Source organism: Chaetodon trifascialis, chromosome 16 (assembly GCF_039877785.1).
Source record: "Chaetodon trifascialis isolate fChaTrf1 chromosome 16, fChaTrf1.hap1, whole genome shotgun sequence".
In the NCBI taxonomy this organism is placed as follows: domain Eukaryota; kingdom Metazoa; phylum Chordata; class Actinopteri; order Chaetodontiformes; family Chaetodontidae; genus Chaetodon; species Chaetodon trifascialis.
The window spans coordinates 1,982,287-1,993,853 of NC_092071.1; the positions used below are offsets into that span (position 1 = coordinate 1,982,287).

The window sequence follows — 11,567 nt, forward strand, 5'->3', positions numbered from 1 at the left end:
TTAGTTACAGATACGACACGGCGACGGCTGATAGCCGCCCAGCCATCGTAAACAAAACAACAACAATTACCCCTTTTCTTTTCTCCTCAGCTCATGTCACTGTATCTGAATTTCTCCCTCGACTGAGCAAATCTCAAAGCAATCAAGTTTAGATGGTGGCTGAATACGTCTCAGAGTGATCAAGTTAAGACAGAGAGAGAGAGAAAAGAAATGGCAAAAGAAATGCTGAGGCCTTCTGCGAAGCCGAGAGGCTTAGCCGGAACTCCGGGAGAATCAGCACAGAGGATAAAATAATGTGTCAGAGAAATATGCTTACAGCACAGGAAGGCAAAAAAAGGATAGAGCCACCTCTGAGGTCTGCAGCTGTGAAAAAGTGCACACTGGCTTGCTGAAAATCCACAAACCAGATTACAGTTAGTGACTTAGCAACACTCGTGACCTTGTCTGCCCGGCTCGGGAGCAAAAGGGCTTAAAATCAGCAAGAATTTAAAGTTTCACCACGACCATCAGACACTTAAGGAGGTCGGAAAAGGAGAAAACTGGAGCGAGGGAGAGAAAATGAAAGCGATTTAAGTTCTTTCATCCTCAGCAAAATGCACTAAGATGACAGCCTTGGGGCGTTTAGCGTGCGCTAAAACACACGGCGGGTTAGAAGGAGGCCGGGCTTTTTGTGCTGCCAGTCGTGGGCTTTTGAGGGAGAACCGGGAGAAACGACTGGTCTCCCAGCAAAGTCAGACGGGAAAGTGCTGACAGCCTCCGTGTCCTCAGATGTTCCCATGAACGCTGGAGAAAAAGCTGCCAGCTTCCCTCCAGTCACACACTCTGCAGAGCAGCACCGGCGACACACACCGGTGCACAGCGCACACTCACACACATGCAGGTATTACTATATTTGTGAGGTCTTTCTGTCTGCGCTGCTCATTCCCTCCCTCCTGGTCCCGACTTGGATGTTTATCCCAAATCTTGTTCTTATTTCTAATCTTAAATCCTTCACAGTTTTAACCAAAAATAACCTCAAATCTGTAATGTGGAATATTTGTGTTTATTTTGCTTTTAACAATTACTGCAAAACCCTCACAGGCTCGTGCACTGCACTAAATCCTGCACACTGTTAAGAACTTCATTTTGCAGTGTTTGTGGCCCTTAAACCTTCATCAGGCAGAATGTATTCAGACATCACACATATGTTTGAATGACCAAAGCCCACGAAAAAAACAGCACTTTTCAGCACCAGGCTACATTTATGGCAAACCCAGATTCACCATCTTGACCACATAACTCATATTTGAAGCTAATAAGAGCATTTGAGAGGCAGATGAAAAAAGTGGTGAAAGAAGTGATCAAAAAGCACGACATGTGGTCTGAGACTGAGAGCGTTTAAGCCAAAACCTGACAGCTGCACTTCCTGTCAGGGGGTTTATATTGAAGCGATGTTGCCCGTCATGTTTTCCTCTCACAGCCTTCGGGCTGGATGTGTTTCTGCTTGTTAAAGCGATGCAAATGGCAGCGAACACAGCAGCGCTTTTTATTCCTGTGCTTTTGACCAACCTAGTTAGTCTTTACACCAGCAGCGCAGCGCACTGCTTGATCAGTCCTGACACATCGTGAACTGCGCCGCTCCTCGCGCTCGATGCAGTCGACTTCACAGTGAATCACCGCAGCACCGAAGAGGAGCAGGCGAGAAAAATGCCACTTTGTGAAAATGCCACTGAGCTCATTGCAGAAAAAGGAGTAAAAAACTGCGCCTCCTCTTTTTGTCTCCAACAAAGCGCTGCAGCTGCTCATGTAAAACATTTTTTTTTGTTAATCAAACCTCTAATTTCACCTGAACTGAACCTAAATCCAGTGTCAGTTCAGGCTAAGCAACAAAGCTTTGAGGGGTTTTCTTCGTGTTTCTGTCCTTGCAAGGCTGTTTCTGTCCTTGAAAACAAAAACAAGAGCGCACACATTCTTCCATGAAATCCCAACATCCTCCCAAACCACAGGCCTGCGTCCCACAGCGAGGTCAGCATCAGAGAGACGCCTCAGCCCCACATCAGATCATCACCTCAGAGGTTCCTTAACGAGCTCCACACCTCTGCTTTTCCTCTTTGACCCCTGTGAAAGCTCGGCTCTAACGCCCCGCTAATTCCCCTTCTCCTGCTAGAATTAATACCACCAGAGACCGCGAGCCTGTTTACAACTTTATTTCAGGAGGGTTTAATTATCCACACAGCAGCCAAAAGCAGGAGCTGCGATTCAGACAGAGATTAAATTCAAACTCTGCAGATAAAGAAACACAGTTTGTACAGAGACTTATTGTCCACTTGCACCTTCAGTAAAGGTTAAAATCTACACATAACAGGATATACAGACTGTTTTATATATTACAGAAACTTTTACCCCACTCCTGTCAAACCTACTGCACAGATGTTTCACAATAAAAGCCTTGCAGCAGGTTAATAGAGCTCATATGTTTTATTAGTGACCAGCCATTATTTATTAGTGCTGCCACTTCAGTGCCGTCTTTGATTTGAGAATTTATGGTGAGTTGTTTCCATGTAGGAATTTGGTCATTTTAACAGGGACAGATTCATAAAGTCATATTTTTATGACTTTATTGTGATTATCACGAGGTCATCGGGATGCGAAATGAAGAACACAATGTTCCATTTGATATATCTCCTCTCAGCTGAATGAATGAAGTCGAGTCTGATGACTAATTTCTTCCCATTTTCAGCTTTAAGAAAGCTGAAAAACACTTCTTCTGTCTCAGGCTGCCGTGCAAATTAATTGTAAGTACTAACAGATTAGAAGAAGACACAGTATTGTCTCTTATTATCATCATGAATCTTACTGACAGCATCGAATTAGAGTCTGAGTGAGATGAGTCAGCGCCGCCGAAAAGCTCATTTCTGTCCTAAACAGTGCTTTAAGGAGCAGGAAGATGAACCACTTCCTGTCATCCAGAGAAAACAGTCCTTACCCCGTACACCAGCTCCCCGACCATGCCGTTCCAGATCTTCGTCTCCGGGTCCCTGGCGCCGTACTTTCCGTCGGGAACGATGGAGATTTTGTACTTGATGCCGATGTGTTTGGCGATCTCCGAGGCCAGGTCCACGCAGTAACCCTCGTACTGGTCGTTGCCCTCGTACATCTCCCAGTTCTTCTTAAGCATCACATAGGGACCCTCCTACACAAGGGACCATAACCAGTGAACCAAACCGTGAGACGGACAGACACAGAGACACGACAGCTCGACACACCGACAGACAGGAAGACAAACAGGAAGTGTAGCTCATTAATACCAACCGGGGCTCAGGGTAAGGAGTGTTCCACCACTAGTGGTGCTATGGAGCAATGTTTTGATGAGCGGGCCCTCAAGTGTTTGTGTCTCATGCGCGAGCATGCAGGTGATGAAGCAGTAAACATCCTCGCTGATGGTTTCATGCTTTTTCACTTTGTGAGAAAGACTACAAACTACGAAACACAGATGCAGACAACGCACAGTCGGCTTGAAATGTTTTATGACAGGAAATACATTTTTATTTGGCCTAAAGGATACACGGGTGAGAAACAATGTGAACAGAAAAAAGTTGGTTTACAAGAAAACTGCACAGAAAACATTTGATTTGTCATAAAGAAGTTATGAAGTATTAAATATTTCCACCCAAATCAAGTTCACGCCACACGATCAACACTCCAGACCAAAGTCATTCAGACTGAATCTGAACTCATCTCAGCTCCATAATGTAAAATCAGTTCTCTGAAAAACTTCATCTCTCTGTTAGCGGCCCACATGACCGAGTGTTACGCTCCGTGATTGGACGTTGGACTGAGACGCACTTTGGACTCATAGTTTAAGTTTCTTCTTATGTTTCTATGTACAGAAACCAGATATTTTCTGAATCAGGAGAATTTCAGCTTTAAATGTAAAGACTTTGAACTACCTTCATCCCAACGTCTGGCTGTTTCTGAAGCTAACTTCATGTAGAGAAATGGATGCATGTGAAATCATGGTGACAGCCTCGTGCTATACGTACGCAGCACAGAGTTTAGGCAGGAAGCAAAAATCATCAAAGCGTTGCTGTGGAAGCATGAAAGGAAGGAAAGACTGACTAAGCAGAAACGGACATAAAGCTGACGGGAGGTGCGGACTGAATGACTTAAAACCCAAAACAAGCCTGACTGGATATGAACACTTAGGAATCAGAGCGGCAGCGGGCTGCAGTTCTTTGGATTCGAGATCTAAACGTAAACCTCGAGTGTTTTCTGCGCTCATATGTCCAAACAAATCAGTCGTGTCATGGACGGCAGCGTTCTGCACATGGAGAGAGCAGCGGTCTCTTCCTGTGGTGTGTTTTCCTGACATTGCCGCGGGCCAAAGAAAGGTAACCAGTGTCCTCAGCGGGGAGAGGAAGCCAACGGTCGACTGAGCCCGCGGCAAAGCAGAATGTTAATGTACAGAATAATGATGCCAAGATTTACTGGTTTCATGTCAAAATAAGACTTCCACAACCTGAAGTATGTAGTTTGAAGTTTGACAGCTGTCCTAAAGACAACTCAACATGAACTGAGGTTTAAACATTTTGACACGTATATAAAACAGATTAGGAACTACCTGAAGACGCTTCTGGTTTCAGATTATAATCTGCTTCAGGGGGAACAAAAGCAAACAAATGTGCCAGTTTTTAATTTATTTAAATTGCCACACAGTAAATCTGGGGCCTCTGGGGCCCCTGAGGGTCTGAAGGCTGCCTGGTTTTTTCCTTTTGTTCGTCTTTTACATCAAAGTTTTCTTTCAAGCTCTAATCTGTTTTCATCAAACCCGTTTTTGATGTTGATGTATTTACATTTTGTAATTGCTGTAGTCCTTGTGGCGGAGTCCACCACCCTGGATTCAGACTTCTTACATAACCACACGACATTCACAGCTTTACTGTTCAGAATTTTATTCATTGAATTCATTCATCAGCCTTGCTGTTTATCAGAGCGGTAAGCATTTAAATACGACTGTAGCAAAGCATGGGGCTTTTATTGTGAAGGAGTCTCAGGAAACGTGATGTGTTTGTCGTCACGGTTAGCGCTGACAGAAACAGCTAAACATGGTTGATGTGGCGTTTTTTTAGCGATGGATCCGTTTTAAGTTCGTTGGCTGCCCACAGGCTTCCGGGAGTTGTAGTTTTAAACCTCACTTGATCACACTCACCAAATCAACCAGGACTGAAACGTGAAGAGTTTCAACTTTAAAAAATAGATATTGTGATACTCATTTAATGAATCTCGACCGTTTTAATGAAGAAGCCTTAACGTACGAGCTGATGTCTGCAGATGTTTTGGATGTGTATCAGAGGGACAGCAGCTAATCCCAGTGATGTATGATGGCAGGGTTTATGATGGCGGCGGCAGCCAGAGGAGCAGAGGAGGATGGAGATAAAGGCTGCAGTCAGTGCTTCTGGCGTGAGAAGAGAGCAGCGCTTCAGAGGTCTTCACAGCAAAGGCCAGCATGGCTGACAGGCCGGTCAATAATCCCAAACATGCTGCTTCACTCGCCGCCTAATGAGACTAATTAACATGCCGTTAAAGGCACGTGCGTGCGCGCGCGCACACACACACACACACACACACACACACACACACACACACACACACACACACACACACACACACACACACACACACACACAGAACTCAGAACTGTCGAGCTGCCTAAATCTGCCTGTTTGCTTTGGTGTGTTTCGTGTCAAATAAACAATCTGCTGCACATTCTGTCTGAATGACCGACAATAAGCAGCGATGACGGCTCATTTTGTGAAATAACTCAAAAACCAAAACGTGGTTTTATGAAGCAACACTCGTTTCTGGTCACCAGCAGCCACTCGAGGCGCTGATCACATTTTAATTTGATGTGCCTGTGTGACACTGAAGAGAGGCAGATATTTACAAATGTCCGCCGTTCTCTTCCACATGAAGTGCTCACGACATCACGGCCTTGTGGTATTGTTAAAGCCGAGCCTGCAGACCGGCAGTCTGCTGCCGCTCACAGCAATGAAAGACTTAAAATGAAACTGTAAAAACAACTAAAAACACTTTGTTTCCAAAGAATTGCTGCTAAGTTTTGTCTCTTTTTTAATAGAATTTTTGACATTCAGTTTCCCACAAACATACGTTCACATTCCTACCCCAAACCTCTTTATCAGGGTAACAAACCAGAGTTTTAGCAAATCCTCTTAACTGCAAAAATGTTTTGTAAATTGTTCATTTTAATCTGATGAACAACAGAATGTGACTTTTAGCAGAACGAATGCTCCAGATTTGAATTTTCATTCATAAAAATGCTACGAAAGAGTGAGAAGAAGCATGAAGTCGAGCTGATCGGCACACTGACGTCTGCGTATTAAATTATGAAGCACTCAAATTGACTCCATGCAGATAAAATACAAACAAAAAACAAGCCCTGATTGATTTTACTGACATTTCAACTCCAGTTTCATCCAGATTACCAAAACAGCGACAGCAGGATCAACACTTCCTGCCCTCCAGCTGATCGATGCTGTGCCAGGTTTAAGTAAAACATCGGGGACACACTGCCTACCTGAGCAGCACCTGAGCTTCAGTCAAACACATCAGTACGTAGCTGAACGTAATGTTCGAGATAAAATCCAGTTCAATGCAGCTATCGGACTTCTAGCCCCCCTTTGGACTGAATCCCATCAAAAAGCTGCAGGAAGCGTCTGTGTGCTGCTCTTTAGCTGTTAGCTGTTGTCAGATTGTCTGTTTTTATTGGTGAGAAAAGTAAATATAAGCCTCGGATTTCAGGTTAGAGTCTCAAATTTGGCAGTTCAGGGGTTCGGTGGGGACCAGGTTTGGGTCTCGGTTTAGGCCTGTGCAGAACCACAGTGTGTCATCGCATGAAAACAAGGACGTCGAGCAGAACTGAGGATACGACACTCAGCTAATCAGAGCGACACCAAGCAGATCGATCGGGCCGAGGCTACATCCTGGATTGTCGGAGCTCATGTTCATCGCTCATCTTCTATTTGTTAAGTGCTTTAAAGTTCAAGTTAAAGAAGCCGTGAAGGTATTTTTGACTGTCTGCAGTGGAAAAAAGTGACTGTTTGCCTTGATGCTGATTTCACTGCTGAGGGTACAAAACTTCCTGAAACATGGCGGGAGCCCCGACATAATAAGACAGTGAGACACTTCATTAAGTTTATGCTAACCGAACATCACTCTCAGGAACATTCAAAGCGGAGCGAGAGGCAGCCGTCACAATGTAACTGTAATATCATGCTGCATAAAAGCGTGATGGATGTGAACTGGGATGGTTATGGGAGCATTAGTCTTTCTCAGCTGTTCAGAGCTGCAGGAAGCCCTCTGAGTGTGTGATGTACCGTCGGCGAGGCGACAGTCACAGCAAACAGGAAGTCAGTTAGACATAACGTGTATTCACATTCTGCTGGCGCCTCACTTCAGAGCTCAGGGTCCAAAGATCTTTGCAAAAATTACAGATTCAAACCAGGATGAGACTCAAGCTGTGATTGGCCACACAAACACACCGGGCATGACAATGTATGAGTCCAACACACACAAACAGGTGTAGTGGGAGCTTGTTTATGCTGGTAAACAGACACTGTGCCGTCAGGAGCTGGACACCGTTTTAGCCCCAGCATCTGTCCGTCTGTCCGTCCGTCGTCCACAAGGACCGTCCTTAACAGAGACAGCGTCTTTTTCCCTCCATTTGCGTTTCATTTTCCTCTCGAGGGGCTCCATTACGGCTCTGAGTGGCTCCATTTCTTGCTCGCTTTTCTGAACAGGGCGTCCATTAACGCAGGCGCCGCGTCCCTCCTCTCGAGTCTTCAGGCTTCATTTTGGCTCGGCTTGTTGTGTCCGTCACTCTGCCATTAAGGGCTTTCATATCCTGCTTGCGTCAGTTTCTTAAAATGGGGTTCCGCATCAGGGGCTGAAAAGAGGGAGGATTGTGCTGAGCTGAGACTCTCCATTCCACCTCCTTCCTCCTCCACTCAGCTGCTACATGTACCTCAACATCTGGCTGCTCAGCCATGTCAGAGTCACTGCTGCAGCCAGAGGTTCACACGTCATGCACAGGCCATTCATTCATTCATTCATTCATTCATTCATTCATTCATTCATTCATTCATTCATGTGTCAAACGCTTTTATCTGTGCAGTGAGGACAAAACGTCAGTGGCGGCAGCTGCTTAACCAGCTGTCTGACTGCGTGTTGGGATGTTTATTGGTGCAATAACAGAAAATCTAAGTGACGGTAGTTGATTCTGGAGTGGGATGATGGTTTATTGAAGTTTCTACTGGAGTAATAAAAAGAAAGTCCCTGTTTTAAGAGTCTCCCACTGATTTTGTACTGGTTTAACGAAGTGTATGTGATCCCTGAACTGGTCAGTCACACAGAAGGACCTTCGTGGGTGAAGAGCTGAAATCTGAGCATTGCATCTTCATCTATCCTCCGCTGGATACTGTTACTAGAAATCCTGGATTTAATCAGTGTTTGAGGAGTTACATGTGAAGAAAAGTTGGAGTTTTGGCTACATAAACGGACCTCTGGGTGGAGATTATTTTTTCTGGTCATCGCTCCTGTGCTCTGGTCTACTCAGGCTGCTAATGGTGGATAATTGGCATCTCTGCCCTTTCAATGACGGCAGAGAAGCTCTTCCCTCTTTGCTCTAAAGGCTACTGATGATGTTTCACGCAGCTAGAGAGGTGTAGCTTCTACATTATGTCTGCATCAATGATAACACGCAGCATCAAACAGGAACAAATACTCAGGAATACAAGGTTCATCAGTGAGAGGTGGAAATACTGAGGAGAGGTGGTGAGGGAGGAGCAGCCTCTCATGGTGGAGGTGTAACGTCTCCCGGCATTACAGATTGGTAAGAATATGACTGCATGTGTGTGTGTGTGTGTGTGTTTTGGCGGGAACATGCCGGACTCTTACCATGATGGTGGTCACTACGACAGTGCGGTTCTCCATGCCAGACGTGTCGTTCGGAAGCAGCGGCGAGTCCTGGATCAGCACCAGTTTGTCTGCGTCATTCCAGTAGCCGATCTGCAGGAAAAACTGAATCTGAGACTTCGTACGTGTGTCGATGTGAACGTCCTCATGCAGCGCACAACCTGCATCACGACCGTCATAACCGCGAGCTTTTGTCTAAAGAAGGACAAAATGTTTTGTTTGCAACCAGGCTGACTGGTCAGCACTGCGGGAAGCATGACGGTCGTGATGGCGATACATGAGAGCAGAGTACAGATGAAGAGGAGGAAACTTCCTTTACTCTGGACTTTATTTTCCAGAATAAAGTTGTGATATCTGACAAAACAAAGGGTCTAATTTCTAACATTTTCTGAGCTTTCAGCTGCATCTCAGTGTCATCGTGATCAAAGATCAAACACGCTAACAAAAAGCTAACAAAGGCTAACAAAACATCAAAAGAAAGCTAATAAAGGTTTTCAAAAAGCAAACAAAAATCTAGTAAGTGGACTCTTGAGGTGACATCATGCTGTTTCCCTCTGATAAATGTCCTAAATTAATGAGAATTAAGTCATGAAATACAGAGAATAAAGAAAACACAGTTGATCTCTGATATTTTTTTGCACCAGGTTGTTGATGATGATCATTTTTGAACAGTCTGTTCTGGTTTAACACGCTGATGAAGACCATGAGGTGCTGCTGAGAGCTCTGCACTCATATCGCAGCATTGTGACGCCGTGATTCCTCTGAAACGAGCGCTGACGTCGCCTTCCTTCGGCCTCGGCTGAAACGCCCTCGTGCAGCGTCCTGATCCGTGTTGCGCTGCTTCTCTCCGTCAGAAGCGATTTCACGTTCGTCTGATTTTACTGTCATCTTGCAGAAGTCCTTCAGGGTCAGACTGACGGACCGGAGCTGACAGCCGTGACGCGCTGCGGTCACAATATTAGCATCATCTGTGCAGGGAGTATCGCTGCTGCTTGGTTTTCAATAAAAAGCCAATACCTATAAATACTCTGTCAAACCTAAGTATCGATCTTGGAATAGACGAGAGCTTTGACAGCAACCACAAGCGGCCATAAGTCAGCCAGACGGCGAGCGAGCCAGCTGGCTGCCGGTTGGCCGCTGCTGGTGGGAAGCCAGAGGGAGCGAGGAACTGTGATTGGCCGATAGCTCCCAGCGTGCTGGTGCATCAGGATGATTGAGGCACATGGAAAATGTAGGAGAGAGGCTGTGACACACACACCGTGTCCTGACAGGACCCTCGCTGTGCTGCAGGAAGACAGGCCAAAGCAGCTTCTGATTGATGGGAACTCCTCTCTGCTTCCTGCCTCCCCCTCCCCCTCCCCCAACCTTGATTGCTCTCCATTTCATTTCATCCTCTCACAAGTACTCCTCTTCTCTTTTTCCCATTGTCCCTGAATGCACAGACATCCATCCTCCCGTAGCAGACGCAGAGATGCTGCAGCTTTTTTACAGCCTGCTCGATGATAATATAAATGCTTCACTGCGTTCTGTGGCGTCTCAGGCCGCGGCTACATCACGTACCTAAACACCAAGCGAGTTAAAATATACAGAAAATACACAGACATGGACAAATATTCATCTGTAACACGTGTGAAAGCAGCGTGGTGTGATGTTTTACCCGTCGGGGTCCATTATTCTTCAGCTCAAACACGTCCATTGTGTAGTTGACCCTGCGGCCATAGTGGTCAAACTGGACATTACCTGTTAATCCCTGCAACCGGACCTGCACACACACACACACACGCACATACATGCACACACACACACAGTGATAAATGGTGTTTATTCACTGCACAGAAAGGCTGAAAAACTTCTGCGTATCAGGAACCATTTAGGTCAGTTTGCAGTAAACAAGATGTTTTACAATGAAAAAACAGATCCAAGCAAAGAGAGAAAGAACGTTTTGACTTCATGAAACAGGCTGTTTGCAGACGGCACGGCCTGCAGATGGAGGGCAGGAAGTGATTCTCTGCATGTGACAAATGCAAGAAATTGACTAAAAAACGCTGACTGAGAGGAGCCGAGTCGGGTAACGGTGCACATGGTGTAACATTAGAGGCCCACCGTCTGAATTTAACAACCCGCCTGCTCCTCCCTCACCTGTTTGAGAGTGCGCTCCATGTCGATGCCCTGGTTCCACGGGGCGGCCGGGTTGGCCAGACAGTCGCCGGCGTTCCCCCGTCTGGAAATGTCCACCTTCTGCCTGCGCAGGTTCCTGAAGGCCTCGGCCATCACCATCACCCCGTCGTACGTCAGCGCTGAGGTGTACTGGGAGACGAGAGGAGGTGATCACACATTGCTGTGCGTGGGTTCAGCTAGACGAGCTTATCACATAAAAACGCTGCAGCAGAGTCACGGTTCAACTTTGCCTGTTAGATTTATTAAAAGGGCCGTTTGATTTGTAAATTCCAGTCTTTGGAACCTGGAGGCCGCCCAGCTGTTCTGTCTCTTTCAGGCATTTCCAGCGCGAGAGGAAGCACACTAGAAAAAGGTATGAGGCCAATTAAGTGCTGATTTAGCTGGATGGGCTGAATATTCTGCAGTATTTGCTGGTCAGA

At 45.9% G+C, this 11,567-nt stretch overlaps 1 protein-coding gene across 5 annotated transcripts in view; it reads right to left on the reverse strand.

Annotated features, from left to right (window-relative positions):
- The window catches only part of LOC139344321 (glutamate receptor 4), a 91,085-nt gene that overhangs the window by 21,679 nt on the left and 57,839 nt on the right, over window positions 1-11,567 (reverse strand). For 4 of the 5 annotated variants that reach the window (XR_011603156.1, XR_011603155.1, XM_070982383.1 and 1 more), the window contains exons 7-10: window positions 11,110-11,277; window positions 10,628-10,732; window positions 8,953-9,063; window positions 2,966-3,172 (exon numbers count right to left, since the gene is read on the reverse strand). Coding sequence is in view for 3 of the 5 variants with exons in the window: in XM_070982383.1 (XP_070838484.1) it covers window positions 2,966-3,172; window positions 8,953-9,063; window positions 10,628-10,732; window positions 11,110-11,277 (591 nt within the window). In the remaining 2 variants the exon portion in view is untranslated. Of the gene's footprint in view, window positions 1-2,965; window positions 3,173-6,086; window positions 7,943-8,952; window positions 9,064-10,627; window positions 10,733-11,109; window positions 11,278-11,567 lie in introns of those variants that run through there. The other variant, XM_070982384.1, reaches the window with a different exon arrangement.